The sequence below is a fragment of the Salvelinus namaycush genome, chromosome 37, assembly GCF_016432855.1.
Source record: "Salvelinus namaycush isolate Seneca chromosome 37, SaNama_1.0, whole genome shotgun sequence".
Lineage (NCBI taxonomy): Eukaryota > Metazoa > Chordata > Actinopteri > Salmoniformes > Salmonidae > Salvelinus > Salvelinus namaycush.
In genome coordinates, this window is record NC_052343.1 from 20,209,362 (window position 1) to 20,230,468 (window position 21,107).

Consider the following 21,107-nt stretch of genomic DNA (forward strand, 5'->3'; position numbering starts at 1 on the left):
AGCCTATAGGGAGGAGGTCCCAGACCTGAACGTGTGGTGCCAGGACAACAACCTCTCCCTCAATGTGATCAAGACAAAGGAGATGATTGTGGACTACAGGAAAAGGAGGACCGAGCACGCCCCCATTCTCATCGAGGGAGCTGTAGTGGAGCAGGCTGAGAAATTCAAGTACCTTGGTGTCCACATCACCAACAAACTAACATGGTCCAAGCACACTAAGACAGTCGTGAATAGGGCACGACAAAACCTATTCCCCCCCAGGAGACTGAAAATATTTGGCATGGGTCCTCAGATCTTAAAAAGGATCTACAGCTGCACTATCGAGAGCATCCTGACGGGTTGCATCACTGCCTGGTATGGAAATTGCTCGGCCTCAGACCGCAAGGCACTACAGAGTGTAGTGCGTACGGCCCAGTACATCACCGGGCCAAGCTTCCTGCCATCCAGGACCTCTATACCAGGCCCTAAAAACTGTCATAGACTGTTCTCTCTGCCACCGAACGGCAAGCAGTACCGGAGCGCCAAGTCTAGGTCCAAGAGACTTCTAAACAGCTTCTACCCCCAGGCCATAAGACTCCTGAACATCTAATCAAATGGCCACCCAGACTATTTGCATTGCCCCCTCCCTCTTTTATGCTGCTGCCACTCTCTGTTATTAACCATGCATAGTCACTTTAATAATTCTACCTACATGTACATATTACCTCAATTACCTTGACTAACCGGTATACATATTACCTCTACCAACATGTACATTTTACCTCAACTACCTCGTCTTCCTCGACTAACACATTGACTCTGTACCGGCACACCTTGTATATAGCCTCACTATTGCTATTTTCCTGCTGCTCTTGAATTATTTGTTACTTTTATTTCTTTTTGGGGGGTATTTTTCTTAAAACTCCATTGTTGCTTAAGGGTTTATAAGTAAGCATTTCACTGTAAGGTCTACATCTGTTGTATTCGGTGCATGTGACAAATACAATTTGATTTGATTTGAGTGGAGTACCATCAAAACTGAGATAATATGAGGAAGAGAAAGGGAGAGGGAGAAGGGGAGAGAGAGAGAGGGGGGGGGGAGAAGGGAAGTGAGAGAGAGCGAAAGAGAGAGGGAGGGAGAAGGGGAGTGAGTGAGAGAAGAGCAGGAGATTTAGAAAGACAGAGAGTACAGGACATAGGAGACACGACAAACATCACATATATTAGGAGGGTAGAAAAATGATGATGACAAACAGCATGGCGGAGCGAGGGAGCAAGAGAGAGTGATAGAACGAGGCATGATGACATCAGCATTTTATATTTATTATCTCCTGGAGACAATTAATGTATAAGCATTACCAGGGGAACGGCAGGTACCTGATAGACAGTGTGTGGTTGTGTGTGTGTATGAGAGAAACACACAGAGAGAGAGAGAAAGAAAGAGAGCGAAAGAGAGAGTAAGTGAGCGAAAGAGAGTATATGTGCAAGCAAGAGTATGTGCAGTGCAGTGCAGTATGTACAGTATATTCCCTATATAGTGCTCACTCTACAGTATATGGGCCCTCGTCAAAAGTAGTGCACTATAGAGGAAATAGGGTGTGATGTAACCAGAAGCTACAATTCTTCATGATCTGAATAGCGTGTGATGTAACCAGAAGCTACAGTACTTTATGATCTGAATAGCGTGTGATGCAACCAGAAGCTACAGTACCTTATGATCTGAATAGCGTGTGATGCAACCAGAAGCTACAGTAATTCATGATCTGAATAGCGTGAGATGTAACCAGAAGCTACAGTAATTCATGATCTGAATAGCGTGTGATGTAACCAGAAGCTACAGTAATTCATGATCTGAATAGCGTGAGATGTAACCAGAAGCTACAGTTCTTTATGATCTGAATAGGGTGTAATGCAACCAGAAGCTACAGTTCTTCATGATCTGAATAGGGTGTGATGTAACCAAAAGCTACAGTTCTTCATGATCTGAATAGGGTGTGATGTAACCAAAAGCTACAGTTCTTCATGATCTGAATAGGGTGCGATGCAACCAGAAGCTACAGTACTTTATGATCTGAATAGGGTGTGATGCAACCAGAAGCTACAGTACTTTATGATCTGAATAGGGTGCGATGCAACCAGAAGCTACAGTACTTTATGATCTGAATAGGGTGTGATGCAACCAGAAGCTACAGTTCTTTATGATCTGAATAGGGTGCGATGCAACCAGAAGCTACAGTACTTTATGATCTGAATAGGGTGTGATGCAACCAGAAGCTACAGTTCTTTATGATCTGAATAGGGTGTGATGCAACCAGAAGCTACAGTACTTTATGATCTGAATAGGGTGCGATGCAACCAGAAGCTACAGTACTTTATGATCTGAATAGGGTGTGATGCAACCAGAAGCTACAGTTCTTTATGATCTGAATAGGGTGCGATGCAACCAGAAGCTACAGTTCTTTATGATCTGAATAGGGTGTGATGCAACCAGAAGCTACAGTTCTTTATGATCTGAATAGGGTGCGATGCAACCAGAAGCTACAGTTCTTTATGATCTGAATAGGGTGTGATGCAACCAGAAGCTACAGTTCTTTATGATCTGAATAGGGTGCGATGCAACCAGAAGCTACAGTACCTTATGATCTGAATAGGGTGCGATGCAACCAGAAGCTACAGTACCTTATGATCTGAATAGCGTGTGATGCAACCAGAAGCTAGTTCTTCATTATCTTAGTCTATGCCGCTCTGACATTGCTCGTCCATATATTTACAGATTCTTAATTCCATTCCTTTACTTAGATTTGTATGTATTGGGTATATGTTGTGAAACTGTTAGATATTACTTGCTAGATATTACTGCACTGTCGGAGCTAGAAACACAAGCATTTCACTACACCCGCAATAACATCTGGTAAACACGTGTACGTGACCAATAAAATTAAAATTATTTTACAATACGATGTTCTCTCTGATCAAATTGTTTTCATTTCACTTTAGTTAGAGTTACAGGGACATTGATATGAGAGCATGAGGTAGCATTGGTTCTTAAATGGAGTTGATTTCCATGGCTGACCATTAGTGACTGTCAGTGTGTGTGTGTGCTTTATCGGTGCCATCATGCATGACAAGAGCTGAGTGTGATATAACCTTTAAGCCTGCCGAACCTGCTAACAGTTGGGTTCTAGACTCCATCCAATAGGAGATCAGTGACAGTGCAGCTGCTGTGGTGTGTATGTGTTCAGCTTAGCCTGGACTCTGTTTCCACTGCTACAGGAATAGACCGGGGCTACATAGCTCCGGAGACCAGCTGTGTGTGTGTCTCTACCTTGTGTTGAACATGTCTGACATAGTTTAGGACGTTGGGTGTATTGACTGTGTGTGTGCATGTGAGAGAGGCGTGTGTGTGTGTGTGTGTGAGAAAGATTTGGCACTGTGTGTTTATATTTGTGTGTGTGTGTGTGTGTGTGTGTGTGTGTGTGTGTGTGTGTGTACGTGCATGGTAAACAGAGCTAAACAGCAGTGTTTCTGGTGTACATGACATTGGAGCGGTGGGTATGTGTTGGACTGCAGGCAGCTCAGAGCTGAGACTGGGATGGTCAGTGCTTTAGACTGGATTTATGACATCCTCTCAGTGACCTTGACAGATAGAGGGAGGGACAACACACACTATGCACAGCACCACACACACACACACATAACTGCACATACACATTGTGTGTACAGTTAACTGCCAAAATAATGGAAACATGTGAGTAAATGAGGGACACAAAGTATATTGAAAGCAGGTGTTTCCACACAGGTGTGGTTCCTGATTTAATTAACATCCCATCATGCTTAGGGTCATGTATGAAATGCTGGGCAGGCCATTATTTTGGCAGTTACTTGAATATCATATATGCAGCAACAGCATACAGCATTGTTGTGTCCCAATCCAAAGGCAGCTGCCTGCATCCTATTGGCTTAAAAAGGCACCTACCTTTGTTGGTAGCATTTTTGTCAGAAGGTAACTGAAAAGGAATCTAATTTGAGAGGGGATTCGAAGGCAGCAGCACGTGATAACGCATAACGTTTGTTTATACTGTATCCACTGTAGTAGCGTGAACAGTACAAAGCCCTATGAGATACTCAAAAAGTTCTACAGCTGCTACATTGAGAGCATCTTGACTGGCTGCATCACCACTTGGTATGGTAACTGCTTGGCATCTGACCGCAAGGCAGAGTTCCCTGCGAGTTCCCTCCCAGAGCTCCCTGCCTTCCAGGACCACTATACCAGGCGGTGTAAGAGAAAGGCCCTAAAAACGATCAAAGACTCCAGCCACCCAAGTCATAGACTGTTCTCTCTGCTACCGCACGGCAAGCAGTACCGATGCACCAAGTCTGGAACCAGCAGGACCCTGAACAGCTTATATCCCCAAGCCATAAGACTGCTAAATAGTTAACCAATAGCTACCCGGACTATCTGATTGACCCTTTTTGCAATAAGTCTTTTGACTCATCACATACGCGGTGCTGCTACTGTTTATTATCTATCCTGTTGCCTAGTCACTTTATCCCTACCTATATGTACACATCTACCTCATTTACCTCTTACCCCTGCACATCCACTCTGTACTGGTCAGGCAGGTCACCCGTGATTCAAGTCAGTATTTGACGTACATCCATGTCTGAGGACGTTGAGAGATGACATGGAAACCAGCTACTAGGGGCAACAATGATCGCTGTTACCTTCAAGTAGGTTTCAGTTTTGCTAGGGCATTGTGGACGGGTATGTCGGATAGGTGTAAGCATCTGCTTATGGTTCCAAAAGTTAACCATTCAGAGTTAATGCCTAACCTTAAGAATTCAGAGTTAATGCCTAAACTTAACCTTGGAACGATACAGAGAAGTAACCAAACACTTAGAAATTTGACATTTGAGAAACATGGATGAATGTCTAACTCTGACGTGAGACTGTGAGAGCCTGTTGGTACTGGTACCCTGTGTATACAGCCAAGTTATCGTTACTCACTGTGTATTTATTCCTTGTGTTATTATTTTTCTATCATTTTCTTTTCTCTCTGCATTGAAGGGAAGGGCCCGTAACTAAGCATTTCACTGTTAGTCTACACCTGTTGTTTACGAAGCATGTGACAAATAACATTTGATTTGAAACGGACTAGCCAATGCAGGACCTTGGAGTGATCAGACCAAAGCACCAGCAGGGTATCAGACAATATCTCAACATGACCTCTGACACTTTCCGACCCAACCCAGGTCAAGACTTCCTCTGCTCCCTTCCAGCTCTGGTTCCCTCAGTAGGGGACCTCAGCAGCAGAGTGGGAGGGGGGAGTGTGCAGGGTAAGCCTTCTTTCCTCCACCTGTTTCCTCCTCCATCTGTCCTCCTCCCTTTTATGATAACATAGAGTGCTTTTCTCTCTCTCTCCTTTGCCCAGACTACAGCCCACAGCCCAGCCCCCCATTTATACTGAACAAAAATATAAACGCAACATGCAACAATTTCAATGATTTTACTAGAGTTCAAATGAGGAAATCAGTCAATTTAAATTAATTCATTATGCCCTAATATAAAGATTTCACACTGGGCAGGGGCGCAGCCAAGGGGGAGCCAGCCCCAGCCAATCAGAATGAGTTTTTCCCCACAAAAGGGCTTTATTACAGACAGAAATACTCCTCAGTTTCATCAGCTGTCCGGGTGGCTGGTCTCAGACGATCCCGCAGGTGAAGAAGCCGAATGTGAATGTCCTGGGCTGGCGTGGTCATACGTGGTCTGTGGTTGTGAGGTCGTTGGACGTACTGCCAAATTCTCTAACATTCAATGCTCTGGCAACAGCTCTGGTGGACATTCCTGCAGTCAGCATGCCAATTGCACATTCCGTCAAAACTTGAGACATCTGTGGCATTGTGTTGTGTGACAAAACTGTACATTTTAGAGTGGCCTTTTATTATCCCCAGCACAAGGTACGCCTGTGTAATGATCATGCTGTTTAATCAGCTTCTTGTTATGTCACAACTGTCAGGAGGGTGGATTATCTTGGCAAATGAGAAATGCTCACTAACAGGGATGTAAACAAATTTGTGCACCAACATTTTTTGAGAAATAAGCTTTTTGTGCATATGGAACATTTCTGTGATACTTTTTTTCAGCTCATGAAACATGGGACCCACACTTTACATGTTGCGTTTATATTTTTGTTCAGTATACAAACGACACACACCATGCAAATGAACGGAGATTGATTTTAGGTGCCAATAATATAAACCAGAAATATATTCCTAACAACTTCTATCCCTGGTTCTGAAGATGGAAGGTCTGTATGGGGAGGGAGGGGTCTGTATGGGGAGGGTGGGGTCTGTATGGGGAAGGTGGGGTCTGTATGGGGAGGGAGGGGTCTGTATGGGGAGGGTGGGGTCTGTATGGGGAGGGTGGGGTCTGTATGGGGAGGGTGGGGTCTGTATGGGGAGGGTGGGGTCTGTATGGGGAAGGTGGGGTCTGTATGGGGAGGGTGAAAGCTTTTCATGTAGAGCTAATCATTGAGACACATTGAGACACTCCTCTCATATTCCCTTTAAATGACACACCAGGGTTTCTTCACAGGATGATGTATCTGTATGAGATGGCTGTCTGTGCCCTAGAAAAGCCTTGTGTGGGGCATGCTTGTTTTACTTAACACTCCATCTGTATTATGCCTGTTGATGGCAGTAGGATACCTGGACAAGACAAGACAAGACAAGACAAGCAGGCAGTCTATACTTGTTTTCTTAAACAAAGAGGAGACATTGTGGCAATGTCATGTGTTTCAATTCCAATAGTACTGATGGCTATGGGGATGGTATGGGAGGATGGGGAGGAGGAGGGATGAGGTAGAGGTTGGAGGAGGGAGGGGGGGATGATGGGGGAAGGAGGAGGAGGATGATGGGGGAAGGAGGAGGTGGGGAGGAGGATGATGGGGGAGGGAGGAGGAGGATGATGGGGAAGGAGGAGGTGGGGAGGAGGATGATGGGGGAGGGAGGAGGGGCGAGGAGGCGCGGGGGCTAGTAGAGACTGTCCTTGAGGTGCACAAAGCAAACAGCTCAGAAGCACATGAAGCTGATTAAACACCTTCAGGATGTAGTGTGTGTGTATTTGTGAGTTAGTGTGTTTGGTGTAAGGGGTGTGCGTGTGTGTGTGTATTTGTGAGTGTGTGTGTGTGTGTGTGTGTGTGTGTGTGTGTGTGTGTGTGTGTGTGTGTGTGTGTGTGAGAGAGAGATAGAAAGCGTGTGTACACACGTCTGTGTTTGCATGTGTGAGTGTGTGCTAGAAGTCAAAGATTACAGCTTCTAACTCTGTTAGTGTGTGTTGTCTGGACTGAGCTCAGCTGGTCATAGTCTCAGGACACACAGACAGGGACAGTTAGGGACCCAGGGAAAAGTCTCGATCAACATTAGACTACACAGGCCTCATAAAGACATTGTTAGCATCTCCCTCTACACAGACCACTGGCCACTCATTTCAATCACTTCACGACACATGCAAGCAGTTGCACGCACACACACACACACACACACACACACACACACACACACACACACACACACACACACACACACACACACACACACACACACACACACACACACACACACACACACACACACACACACACACACTAACCCTCGTTAACATGCGCAGCTGATTCACCATCTTTGAGTCTAACGACAGGTCAGAGGCCTGTGTCGTGATGGAGGACCATATTACTGTGGTAATGGGGTCGGTGACGTTAGCGCGTGTCATGGGTCATCTGTATACCAGACAGACACAGAACGGATGATTAGCAAAACAATCACTGGAAAAACTGTCTCTCTAGCTAGAAACTGGAGGAAGGAAACGTGACACTAAGTGTCCACCCCAAATGGCAGCCTATTCCCTTACTTTTGACCAGGGCCCATTTGGGACTAGGCCTAATTTAAATCATGAGCGCTGACCAAGAGAAGGAATATTAAAACAGTGTATTATTAACCTGAATGCACTCTAATGCAGTCGACAGATGAACACCACCAAGATAAATACCATCATCAATAGTGTCCAGAATGTATTCTACTTCTCTCAAAAACACATGATTTACACCAACGTGACTGTATTAGGATAGATAACGAATCCTATCTAGTATTAGTATATTAGGGAATAGTGTGTAAGTGTACTGTAGTAGTGTACTGTAGATGGAGACAGTGCTAGGACAGGGAAACTAGTGAGCACAGAACTGTTAGACGCCTTCTCAGCAGGTGATTTCTATAGTCATGGAAATGCACACACACAAGTAAAGGTGCGTTTTCCATCAGCAAAGAAGATCAAAACACAGGTTCTCACGTCCTTTTGTAACTTTGTATTTCCACCATGTCCCAGCCAAGAATAACAGAGAGAAACAGGAGTGGTGGGAGGTGTCAATCATGGTACAATATTACCATAAATCAAACAGTGAAACCCTATTCTAACATGGAACAAACCGTAGAAAATGTGGCCTATCTATCTCTATCTGTCAGACCAACAGACTCTCTGATCACCGCCAAGAGAGGGCTGTCTCCAGCCTCCACACTCCAGCCCTGTGGTTCTTTGCAGGCATTGACAAGGCTGTGGAGGGGGAGAGTGCAGCTGGCTTTGGCCTGGTTGATTAAATGGGCAGTCTGGCTCTCTCTCTGCCCCCCCCCCCCCCCCTCTCTTTCTCTCTCTCCGCTCTCTCCTCTCTTTTCCCTCTCCGGGTATGCCTGCCTGCCTGCTGCCCTGCATGTTAAAGCTGGTCCTCTTGGCTCAGTGTCAGAGCAGGGTTCTCTGCTGGGACTCTCTCCACATTCCAACTTACTGCCAACTTCCTTTTCAGCAAAAACACCACAGAAGAGCCTGAAAAGCAGGGACTAATCGATACCTGTCCACACTGACTCATCATCATGGCTTTATCTCCCTGCCCTTACTTTAATTAGCCTATAGGGGCTTCCTGCCCAGCCCGTGCCACACAGAGAGGACTTCGGTGTGTGTGTATGCATGGTCTAGGTCTAAAAGGTCTAAAAGGAGTCCTTGTGGCTTTAGAGTTGCCCAGGATCTGTGCTGTTGGATCAGACTCAGGACTCAGTGGTGTGTTGTGTTCACTGTTTAGAATGAGAGGAGGCTCAACATTGATCCTGTGGTATTGTCTAAATTCATCTTTAGCCATGGTTTAGTGCTCTCTGTGTATGAGCTGGAGAGAGAAAGGATGCAGGGGATGTATTATACTAGCTAGGCTACCCCTGCCTTTCCCTCTTAGGTAGACACACACGTGTCCCCCTGCCCCCTCATAAAAGCCCAGACATTTTCCCCAGACAGACAGACAGTCACAACACTAGTCTCCAGCACTAACAGCAGTACTGCAGTGTTCTCAGAGTTCAACACCAACAGCCCTCTGTAGCAGTACATCTGACAGGCTACTGTACTGTGTGTCTATATGTGAGTGTGTTTTGTGCTGTCTTCTCCCTGAGTCGTTGGTACAGTGTCACACAACACAGGACTATGATACAGTAACACAGACAGTGAGGGGGCTGGACAGTAAATGCAGTATCTGGAGTGTCCAGTTTGAGTGCCTGGACTGTGGAGGGAGAGTCCCCTCTCTCACTATCATTGGTTGCTCAGGCCTACTGCTACTTCCTGTTTCCTGGTCCAATCAGAGTGTCTCAGGAACAAGACAGTGTAGCATCATGACGTGTCCCTCTTTGGGTATAGCGAGTGCCTTCCCCCTCTCTCTCCTCTCCTACACCCAGGTTCTGTTATCTCAGGTCGTACATTCCTGGAGGAGACTCTCTCCTCCTGGCCATGCAGAAAGAGACACATAGAGAGAACAAAGGAACTTCTTCTACATCACAGAACTTGAGAACTGAACAATATCCATGTTTTGAAGAATGTGTAAACGGTCGGTGGAGTAGCCAGCTACGACCCGGTCCGTTTTGTTTCATGTTTGTGACCTCGTGAAAGACAATACAGCCACATTACCATAACTCTGTTTATACAGGAGCCTCCGTTATGAGGTTTGCGTCTAATTATTGTATAAAATGAATGAGTAAAGATGAAACTATTTGTGAAATGATGTAATGATGTTAATGTGAGAGAATTGCATTCCTTTTAAAGTTGCGAATCCCACTAAGTCTTTGGCCCACCCCCATGAACACAGACATGATCTGGCTCATGGGACAGCCCTTTTCTACTGTTCTGAATTAAACTCCCACCTTGAAAAATCCTCTTCAGACCATGCATACCTCGATCAGCTGAGGGGGCGAAGGTTGAGTTTAGACCACAAAAACCTCTGTTTAAGCTATGGTTGTAATGGTTGTTGAATTCCTAACCATACCACGTGGAGCATTGGCTACATGGTGGGAAATGGTTAGGGAACCTCCCCTATCATTTCCTTGTAACCATATCTACTGTTTTTTTGTTTATGCATTTCTTTGATAATTTAGTTAGTTAGTAAATAAATTATTAAGACAATTGGTGAATGTATGATTCATAGTAAAGGCTGGGTTCATGCAGATAACCAACAATTTATGACATTTGGAATGAGACTAACGTGAGGTAAATAATAATTCATTAATTAGAAGACTAATTGATCAGATATTAAAATATCTGAAGAGTTAATTACATTTACATGATTAGTTTAAACACGTAATAATAATAACAGAGTCTTCACTTTAATGATGCCAAAGACACGACAGTAGGTAGATATTTCCTAGGACGTGGTGTCACGTCATGTGATAGGGCTGTAGAGTGTTCCATAGGATGTCCTGCTGCAGCCCTGCAGCTCTGAGCATACCCTTCCCCTAGCATGTCTCTCCCACTAAGTGTGTGTGTGTGTGTGTGTGTGTGTGTGTGTGTGTGTGTGTGTGTGTGTGTGTGTGTGTGTGTGTGTGTGTGTGTGTGTGTGTGTGTGTGTGTGTGCAAACAGAATGCAGCTAGGTCCTCTGTCTGCAGTACAGTGGGGGGCATACAGTATGGACAGCATCACATTGTGTATGTATGGACGGGAGGGCAAGAGAGAGAGAGAGAGAGAGAGAGAGTACAGAGAGGGAGAGAGAGAAAGAGAGAGAGAGAAGGAGAGAGAGAAAGAGGGAGAGAGAAAGAGGGAGAGAGCGAGAGAGAGAGGGAGAGAGAGAGACAGAGAGAGAGAGCGCGCGAGAGGGTAAGTGAGAGAGAGAGCGCGCGAGAGGGTAAGTGAGAGAGGTAATGGGATTCGCTTGGGGAGTAGAGCCAGTTGTGTGAAAAAGAAGCTTCCTCTCTTTCTCTCTCCTGTCCCGTACTGCAGAGGAATAGAACAGGTAGAAACACAGAGCTGGCTGTCAGAGTGGTGCTGAGAGAGGAGAGAAGAGAGGAGGAGAGGTAGAAACACAGAGCTAGCTGTCAGAGTGGTGCTGAGAGAGGAGAGAAGAGAGGAGGAGAGGAGAGAGGGGAGGGCTCAGTGATAATCTCTCCTGTCCACCTCCATTACACTCCTACCCACATGACTGATGAGCCACACCAGACCTGCACAAAGGGAACACTAACAATCATCTCTCTCTCCATATTCAGACACATAAACATACACACTCTTTACTAAAACTGTAGAGTAAAGTGTATCTCTCTCTCACCCTCCTTCTGTCTCTCCCTCTCTATTTTCCTTTTCTCCCCCCCCCACTATCCCTGTCTCTCTCATACTCTCCCTCCGGACACAGAGATTAGCTAGAGAGGAGTGGAGAGTGCAGAAAGCCTGGAGGACAGCATAGGACACAGTGCTCAGGAAGAGAATGACTGGCTGAAAAGAGGCTGTCTACAGGGGTACCAGGGCAGGCCAGGACAGGGGGAGCAACCTATTCAGAGAAGGATGGGAGGGGGGAGTAAAGAGAGTGAAAGTCATGACTCACCATTCATACCCCAGCCAGTCTTCTCTAAGGTCTATTAACCCAGTAAAATGGCTTCCATTACTGGAGAATGTGACACATCTCTGATGACCAGCAGGTTTTTTTTTAAAGCTGTTGGGCTGTTTAAAACCTGGGGATTATCTTTAAACAGCAGCACTTGTCCTCTCTGTCAACTGGGTGCGTTTAAAAAGCCCTTCTTCAGGCTGAGGGAGACAAAACAAGCGGTTTAAAGTCCACATGACTGATACATCCGTCTGGGGCTTGACCATATACTTGGTCTCATGTGATGCAGGCAGGCAGGGGAGAGGATTGTGTCACAGAGAGGCAGGGGAGAGGATTGTGTCACAGATAGCACATAAACACAGGCAACCACAATATCAGGAGTGAAGCACACACACACACACACACACACACACACACACACACACACACACACACACACACACACACACACACACACACACACACACACACACACACACACACACACACACACACACACACACACACACAAAACGGGCTACCACCCCTTAATTCATCTCCCCACTGTGTTTGATGATGGATGACTTTCTCTCAGTCTTGTTGATGTATAAGAAACCAGGTCTACTGACCTTCAGCCATCATCAGCCCAATGCTGTTACATCACAGTCACACTAAAAACAAGCAGACACAGAGAAACTGCTGCTGCCACCCTTACCCACTCCTGAGCCAAGATGAATGCCTGTTTGACTAGGCTTTAACAGCAAGTCACTGTGGACTGAAGCTCCATGATCCAATAATATAACAGTTATAGAAGTTTCCAGAATTTGAATTTGCTGAAAAAACTAATATTGGCTACATGAGCTGCCAGAGGCATGTGAGAGGACTGCTCAGAGAAGAGAAACAGACACATATTATTGCATCAGAAGTCGCTATGTCTCAGTGTCGAATGCACACTGGGCTATGTTGTTGATGTTGAGGAAGTCATGGAATATACAAGAGCTAACAATACATTTGTGTGATTATTATTAATCTTATCAGTAAAACTTCACCCAAATGGCCCTCTATTCCCTACATAGTGCATTACTTTTGCCCAGGTCACATAGGGCTCTAGTCAAAAGTAGTGAATGAGGTGCCATTTGGGATGCAGACAACATGCAGTCATTTGTTTTCTGACTAACTGAATCCTACATGCTGACTTAGTGCTTAGAAGGGGCCACTACAAACTCCTCATTAGGGCGTTAGGCAATGACTTCCAGAGCCTGGGACCATCGTAGGAAGTATTTCCACGTAGAGTTGGAGTGGAAAAGAGAGGCAGGGAGATACAAGTGTGTGAGGCAGAAATGACTGAGTGTGTGTGAGTGTGTGTGTGTATGTTTGTGTGTGTGTGTGTGTGTGGTATGTGCTACTCTGTGCTCCAGAAACACACAGTGAGCTTGAGGTCATATCCCCTTGAGGAAGCAAGAGGAAATTAGTCAGCCCTTTAAGACTGTTAAGATAGCTCTTAATAAAACAAATGCCACTGGGCCTTTCTTAATATAAGTTGTTGAACTCTGCTTCTTCTCAACCAGGAATGTAAACAGGGCTAAAAGTAAGCTAGGGCGCTCCAACTTTCCCCTCTCACTGCTGTATCCTAGTTTATATCTCCCCTGCAGAGATTACAGTATCAAATACATTACATGTTTTCACTGTCATTCACATAAACACTGTCCACTTAAGACTTGCGACCTGCTCAGTTTGTTTATGAAGATATGGCCCATAAATCAATTGGACCAGTCGTCAAAAAGAGAATAAGAAACCAGGGGGAGATGCAATTGATTATGAACCTTAGATTACAATTATTTATGGAGTAGATCACTCATAACCATAGTAATATGACTTGTTCTTCCACTGAGCCTCTACCCAGCCTGTTATGATGTAATTGGCTGTGTGTTGGCACCATAGTAATATGACTTGTTCTTCCACTGAGCCTCTTCCCAGCCTGTTATGATGTACTTGGCTGTGTGTTGGCACCATAGTAATATGACTTGTTCTTCCACTGAGCCTCTACCCAGCCTGTTATGATGTAATTGGCTGTGTGTTGGCACCATAGTAATATGACTTGTTCTTCCACTGAGCCTCTACCCAGCCTGTTATGATGTAATTGGCTGTGTGTTGGCACCATAGTAATATGACTTGTTCTTCCACTGAGCCTCTACCCAGCCTGTTATGATGTACTTGGCTGTGTGTTGGCACCATAGTAATATGACTTGTTCTTCCACTGAGCCTCTACCCAGCCTGTTATGATGTAATTGGCTGTGTGTTGGCACCATAGTAATATGACTTGTTCTTCCACTGAGCCTCTACCCAGCCTGTTATGATGTACTTGGCTGTGTGTTGGCACCATAGTAATATGACTTGTTCTTCCATTGAGCCTCTACCCAGCCTGTTATGATGTAATTGGCTGTGTGTTGGCACCATAGTAATATGACTTGTTCTTCCATTGAGCCTCTACCCAGCCTGTTATGATGTAATTGGCTGTGTGTTGGCACCATAGTAATTCCACTGTGTGTTTATATAGACTGACAATGACTGAAAACGTGCAAAGACTGATTAAGGCATTAAAGCGGCAACACAATGGGAGACAAATGAAAGATATATAGAGAGAGTTTGTGTTTGAATTGAACTGCAGAGAGAGGAGAGAGTTATTTTGATCAATTTAGGCAGACAGTATTGGACAGATCAGGGAGTCCAGTAGTGACAGTGACCGTCCCGCTGTAACAGATCTGCCATAAAACACTTTGTCTTGCCATTATGATTACACAGACACAGAGCTAACACCTGCCGTGACGCCAGTCACATTAGTCATTGAAGGGGAGGAGGAGTGGTATTTTAACTGCCAAACTCAAGCAGCTCATTCAGACACTGTCTGACAGCAACCATGTTGCAATAAATTAGCTTGTCAATTAACTCACAGACAGCCACGGCAACATCTTGTCTGGCCACACACACTAAGCCCTTCCCCTTCACAAGCACCAGTTCAGCAAAGGAGAACAGTCTGGGGGTAGGGTAAGCAGTCTTACCGTTATACGTCACTCTGGGTTTGGTCAAGCACATGACGATGTGTAGATCGATCTCATCCGTGGAGACAAACTTGGAGCAGACAGGGCACATGAAGCCTGCATGGAGGGAGAAGGGAGGAGGAAAGGAAGACAAAGTGGTGAATATCAGAAATCTACTTCTGTAAAGGGAAATCATTAAGTACCTATACTGTTACCATAACACAGCATCACACACCCAAACCCCTCCGCCCAGCCACCACAACATTCTCTCTCTGACATTACAAACTGAATTCTCCCGATTACATTCTCCTGCAATTACATTCTATGAGTCACACTCAATAATCTCCCTATGATATTAACAGCAAAGATGAATTAAAATGAGGTGATATTTAACACTGATTACAAAGCTTGTCTTAACATTATCACTATGATGCAGCAGACTGCAGAGACGCTCTTTAAACTGAGATGATTAATGATGGTGTTTGGTAGCTCTGCACTAAACAGTTAACACAACTAGACAGCCAAACAGACTGACAGACAGGGTTAATGTTGGTATCGATGATGTGCTATGATAACGTGAGGACTGATAGGGATAGTATAGGAAGTATCTATCATTGACTGGAATAGCAGCTGGGCTTATGGCAACCACCTCGGGTGGGAGGGAGGGAGGGAGGGAATGAGTGAGTGAGTGAGTGAGTGAGTGAGTGAGTGAGTGAGTGAGTGAGTGAGTGAGTGAGTGAGTGAGTGAGTGAGTGCGTATGTGAGTGAGTGAGTGAGTGTGTGTGTGAGTGTGTGTGTGTGAGTGTGTGAGTGTGTGTGTGTGTATGTATGTATGTATGTATGTATGTATGTATGTATGTATGTATGTATGTGTGAATGTATGTATGTATGTGAGTGTGTGTATGTGTGAATGTATGTATGTGAGTGAGTGTGTGTGTGAGTGTGTATGTATGTGAGTGAGTGTGTGTGTGAGTGTGTATGTATGTGAGTGAGTGTGTGTGTGAGTGTGTATGTATGTGAGTGAGTGAGTGTGTGTATGTGTGAGTGTGTGTGTATGTATGTATGTATGTGAGTGAGTGTGTGTATGTGTGAGTGTGTATGTATGTATGTATGTGAGTGTGTGTGTGACATTATTGCATCAATATTAACACCTGCTCACCATCCATCCCTTGAGTGCAGCCAGTCCAAACTGATAACAGCTCTTTCCTGCTGTCAATAACCAAAAGCTCGTTTGCCTCATGGGTGGACAGTTTTCATCATTTCATCATTAATAAAGATCATTTCTAAACACCAGACGGAAATCCGCTGTTTCTATGTCAAAGATGTTCTATTTCAGTCTTCTGTGATGTATATAAAGTGTAATATTGGGATGCAAACTCACAAGTACATGGTACAGGTGTCTTATTTTTTAAGCCCATAACCATGTGTGTGAGGTGTTACTTTTGTTTCAAAGTAGAATTGTTTAAGACTACCAAGAAACACTCTGTGTGTCCCTGATTTAGCACCCTGAAGTAAACAAACAAACAAACACAAACATTGTGTGTTTGTACAGTATGTGTGTGTTTGTGTGTGTGTGTGTGTGTGTGTAGTATGTGTGTGTGTAGTATGTGTGTGTGTAGTATGTGTGTGTGTGTAGTATGCGTGTGTGTGTAGTATGTGTGTCTGTGTGTGTGTGTGTAGTATGTGTGTGTGTGTGTGTGTGTGTAGTATGTGTGTGTGTGTGTGTGTGTTTGTGTGTGTGTGTAGTATGTGTGTGTGTTTGTGTGTGTGTGTGTGTGTGTAGTATGTGTGTGTGTGTGTGTGTGTACAGTATGTGTGTCCGGACTGATCGAGTCTGTCACCCTGGTCTACAAGGCTCCTGGGATAAAGAGATTATTCAGCCAGTGGCCAACAGGTTCTCACCTCAAGGCCCTGTCCCCCCTCTGCTTATCATACCCATTATATCCTGCAGCTCACTATAGTATACACAGTGTGTGTGTGTGTGTGTGTGTGTGTGTGTGTGTGTGTGTGTGTGTGTGTGTGTGTGTGTGTGTGTGTGTGTGTGTGTGTGTGTGTGTGTGTGTATTTCCAGATTATTTCCTGTAAAATACATCCTGATGTGTGCATGCAAATAGACCCACATGCACATTAACCAGGTTTCCATCTAACCATTTCATGGAGAAGAATTACCTGACGCATAAAAATGACAGTCATGTCGGTACAATTTGATACATTCGGACAGACCATTTGTTTGTTCCACAAGGTGGGATCTTGTGTCGGTAAAATTAATTATGCGAGAAATGGTGTTTATGCCTTTATGTGCAAACATTGATATAATAATCAACATATCAAAATAAACTCGGAATCGCGGCATGATATGCGCCCACCGTCACAACGTTAAAAAGCATTTCAAGTTCATAAGCAGATGAAATCAGTTATGATGAACTTCACATGGTGGTTAAGTGCATGGTGGTCATGCACATTTCCAATAGGCTAAATATGGAGGGTAGGCTATTATTTGAATGCTGTTGACATAATGATCAGTGCTTGGCTGACAATTATTAAATAAAATGATCTCGCTCTTATCCATATCTAACCCCCTGTCCACTTTATCAGTCAAGTCTTGTCTAGAGAGAGAGCCTGAAGCAAAACTAGATTGTGCATGTTTGTGTGACAAAACCATCTGTAGTTGAAATTGTGATTGAAACCTATGTAACTTATGTCTTTTAATTGGTACATGGGAACTTAACTGCAGAAGTCATTTTTGAGTGCACTTCGTCATCACGCAGCCTTTTGTCCACAAAAAGTGGTGGGAACCTACACATTGTTTTTATGCAGATTTTAGAATAGTCTCCAATTGGATGGAACCCCAGCTATGGACACACACCAGACTGATGTATTATGAGGATGCACTTTCCAGGAAATGAATCTGGAAATACTCAGTCACAACACACACCCCTGTAGACCCTGCACTCCTACAGGCAACAATCAATCTCTAGCCCAACTCAACTCTGCAGATCTGATGACAATACTGTAGAACATTTCGGGGGGTAGCCCTGTCTGGGACACGGACCCGGGTTTAGCGAATGTAAAGCCAACACCTTAACCATTAGACCAAGAGGTCGGAACCCCTTGACGAGGTTGCTAGGTGTTGGGTTAAACTTGCTACATTACCCCCTTTCCTTCGGGAAAGCGTGTCCCCACACTTCTCTTTATCAAGTCTCTCACATCACATGTACACGCCTCTTCAATGGCTTCACATCCCACTTCCGATACCAATGCGTGTGTGTGTCTGTGTGTGTGTGTGTGTGTGTCCAGGTATTTTCAGAATAATTTCCTGGAAAATGCCTCCTCAGAATATATGACTCATCCTGGTGTGTGTGCGTATAAACAGACACCAGTGTGTGTGTGTGTGTGTGTGTGTATGTGTGTGTGTGTGTGTGTGTGCGTGTGTAGATATTGGCTGTACTAAATGCTAATCCCTTTCTGTGGGGAGGGTATTGGAGAGGAGGAGTGTCCCACTTCCAGCAGGGACTAGAAGAGATAAGAGGAGATAAGAGGTGAGAAATTCAAAGCTGAACTACTACACAACTCCCTCAGCATAAGCTTCAACAGACCCATTCAAATTGGGAATGCAATCCTCCTCTGACTAACTGGGGGGGTTAACCATCTCTCCTTCGCTCACCTCCTCTTCCCTCCCTCCATTTAGACACCAAGCTGACACCCTGCTGCTCTGGCTCTGGCACAGCAGACGAGGCAGACTATGATGGGGAGAAGGGCAGCTGTGACCGTCTCTGTGTCTGCCCAGTGCTCACTATAGGGCACACAGAGTAGGGAGGTGTTGCTAGCATGGTATGTCTGCCAACTAGGCCTATTGGGCAGAATGTGGCACAGTGGGACTGTAGCACGGCCTGTCTGGCCAGCTGTAGGGACTAGGGGTCAGGTCCAGCCTGTCTAGCCAGCTGTAGGGATTAGGGTTCCAGCCAGTCTGGACTCTGGATGTACTGAGTCCATACAGATCATCTAAAGGGGACGCAGACCATCTCCTACTACGTGTTTAGTCTGTCTGTATGACTGTTCACCTGACATCTCCAGCCTTCACGTGAGAAGCTATCTATCTGTCTGACCACATGCAGCGTAATACCAACCCAACACAGCTGCTTGCTTGGTGTTAAAGGTAACACACTCCTATCTAATGACTGTCCTTTGTGTGTGTGTGTGTGTGTGTGTGTGTGTGTGTGTGTGTGTGTGTGTGCGTGCCTGCGTGGGTGTGCCTGTGTGGGTGTCTGTGTGTATTTGTGACTGTGACTGTGACTGTGACTGTGTGTGTGTGTGTGTGTGTGTGTGTGTGTGTGTGTGCCAGGATGAGTGTCTGTGTTGTGTGTGTGTGTGTAAGTGTGTGTGTGTGCCAGCGTGGGTGTCTGTGTTGTGTGTGTGTGTGTGTGTGTGTGTGTGCCAGCGTGGGTGTCTGTGTGTGTGTCCTCTCTGTGTTTCTGGGTTATTTACTGTAAACCATGGCCACAGGAGGGGAGCAGCTGCATATTAACCAATGACCACATCAACACAGAGCAGGCCAGGGCTAGATGCAGGACCAAGATGCCAGAGAACAGCAACTCAAACGTCTTACACCAACACACACAGACCCCAGTACTCCTACAGGCAACAACCTACGTCAAGCCTAACTCAACTCTGCAGGGGGTACAGCTAGATGTACAGATCTGAAGATAATCCACTGGCATGAACTGTATAGGCCTACAAGCCAGCTACCACGCAGTAGACTGTAACTGTCAGAAAGCCTGCTGTCTGTGAAGGGGAATAATGAGCTCAATTGTACTGGTAATCATGTTCATCTTGTCTCAACATCTGTGTCTATGTGTGAGTGTGAGAGAGAGAGAAGTGAGAGAGAGAGAGAGTGTGAGTGAGAGAGAGAGAAGTGAGAGAGAGAGCGAGAGAGCGAGAGAGAGAGAGAGTGTGAGTGAGAGAGAGAGAAGTGAGAGAGAGAGAAGTGAGAGAGAGAGAGAGAGAGAGAGAGAGAGTGTGAGTGAGAGAGAGAGAAAGAGAGAGAGAGAGTGAGAGAGAGAGAAGTGAGAGAGAGAGAGAGTGTGAGTGAGAGAGAGAGAAGTGAGAGAGAGAGCGAGAGAGAGAGCGAGAGAGAGAGAAGTGAGAGAGAGAGAGAGAAAGAGAGAGAGAAAGAGAGAGAGAGAAGTGAGAGCAGACTGTTGGAAGAATTCTCTCCTCTCCTGCAGAGAAAGGTTGCACAACATAACATAGCTTTGGCAGCTAGTCTACATCTTTTCTCTGGGTATTTCGATTTGCGTCATGCTGCATATAAAAAACCATTCATTCTCTGATCACGGTGTTGTTTAATTGACTGGAATTAAATGAAATTATAAGTGAATGTTGAGAGAGAGGGACATTTAATTGAAGGAATGACTATGGAGGAATGGTGGAGAGCTGAAGTGGAAACTTTATCTTGATAAACACACTAGAGTTAGTGACATCATCAGAGCAATAACATGAGGTGACAGTTTGACAATCAGTGGGTTTTCAAGACACCCAAAGTCACTTTACATAGTCAAGATAATCAGCATGATCATAAAGTAATAAAATAAAAGACAGAGTTGTTATGCATGGCCTTAAGGCCGATGACGTTCACACGTCAGCCTGATCGAGCCCATACAGACTGGTAATAAGGAAGACCCCCCTGTCCCTTCTTTTATACACATTCTTAGTCGAGGTTACTAAAACATTGATCTCAATATCATATTTGGTAAAATACAAGTAAAGGAACAGAACAGAAAACAAAAAGTGGAAAGTAAAAAACATCCCCAAGCCAATGTTCTCCCAGTCAGTCAGTCCCATGGGAAGAGGAGAGAGGCCAGCACCATTAGCAACAGCCAGATAAGGAGAGGAGATGATGAGGAGATGGGAAGTAGAGGAGGAGATGAGAGGAGGAGATGGGGAGTAGAGGAGGAGATGAGAGGAGGAGATGGGGAGTAGAGGAGGAGATGAGAGGAGGAGATGGGAAGTAGAGGAGGAGATGAGAGGAGGAGATGGGGAGTAGAGGAGGAGATGGGGAGTAGAGGAGTAGATGAGAGGAGGAGATGGGAGGGAGATGGGAAGTAGAGGAGGAGATGAGAGGAGGAGATGGGGAGTAGAGGAGGAGATGAAAGGAGGAGATGAGGAGTAGAGGAGGAGATGAAAGGAGGAGATGAGGAGATGGGGAGTAGAGGAGTAGAGGAG

General features: G+C 45.2%; 1 protein-coding gene across 1 annotated transcript in view; it reads right to left on the minus strand.

Annotated features, from left to right (window-relative positions):
* The window catches only part of LOC120031090 (E3 ubiquitin-protein ligase znrf2-like), a 69,889-nt gene that overhangs the window by 10,321 nt on the left and 38,461 nt on the right, over positions 1–21,107 (minus strand). The window contains exon 2 of the mRNA XM_038976666.1: positions 14,907–15,002. Coding sequence (XP_038832594.1) covers positions 14,907–15,002 — 96 coding nt within the window. The remainder of the gene's footprint in view (positions 1–14,906; positions 15,003–21,107) is intronic.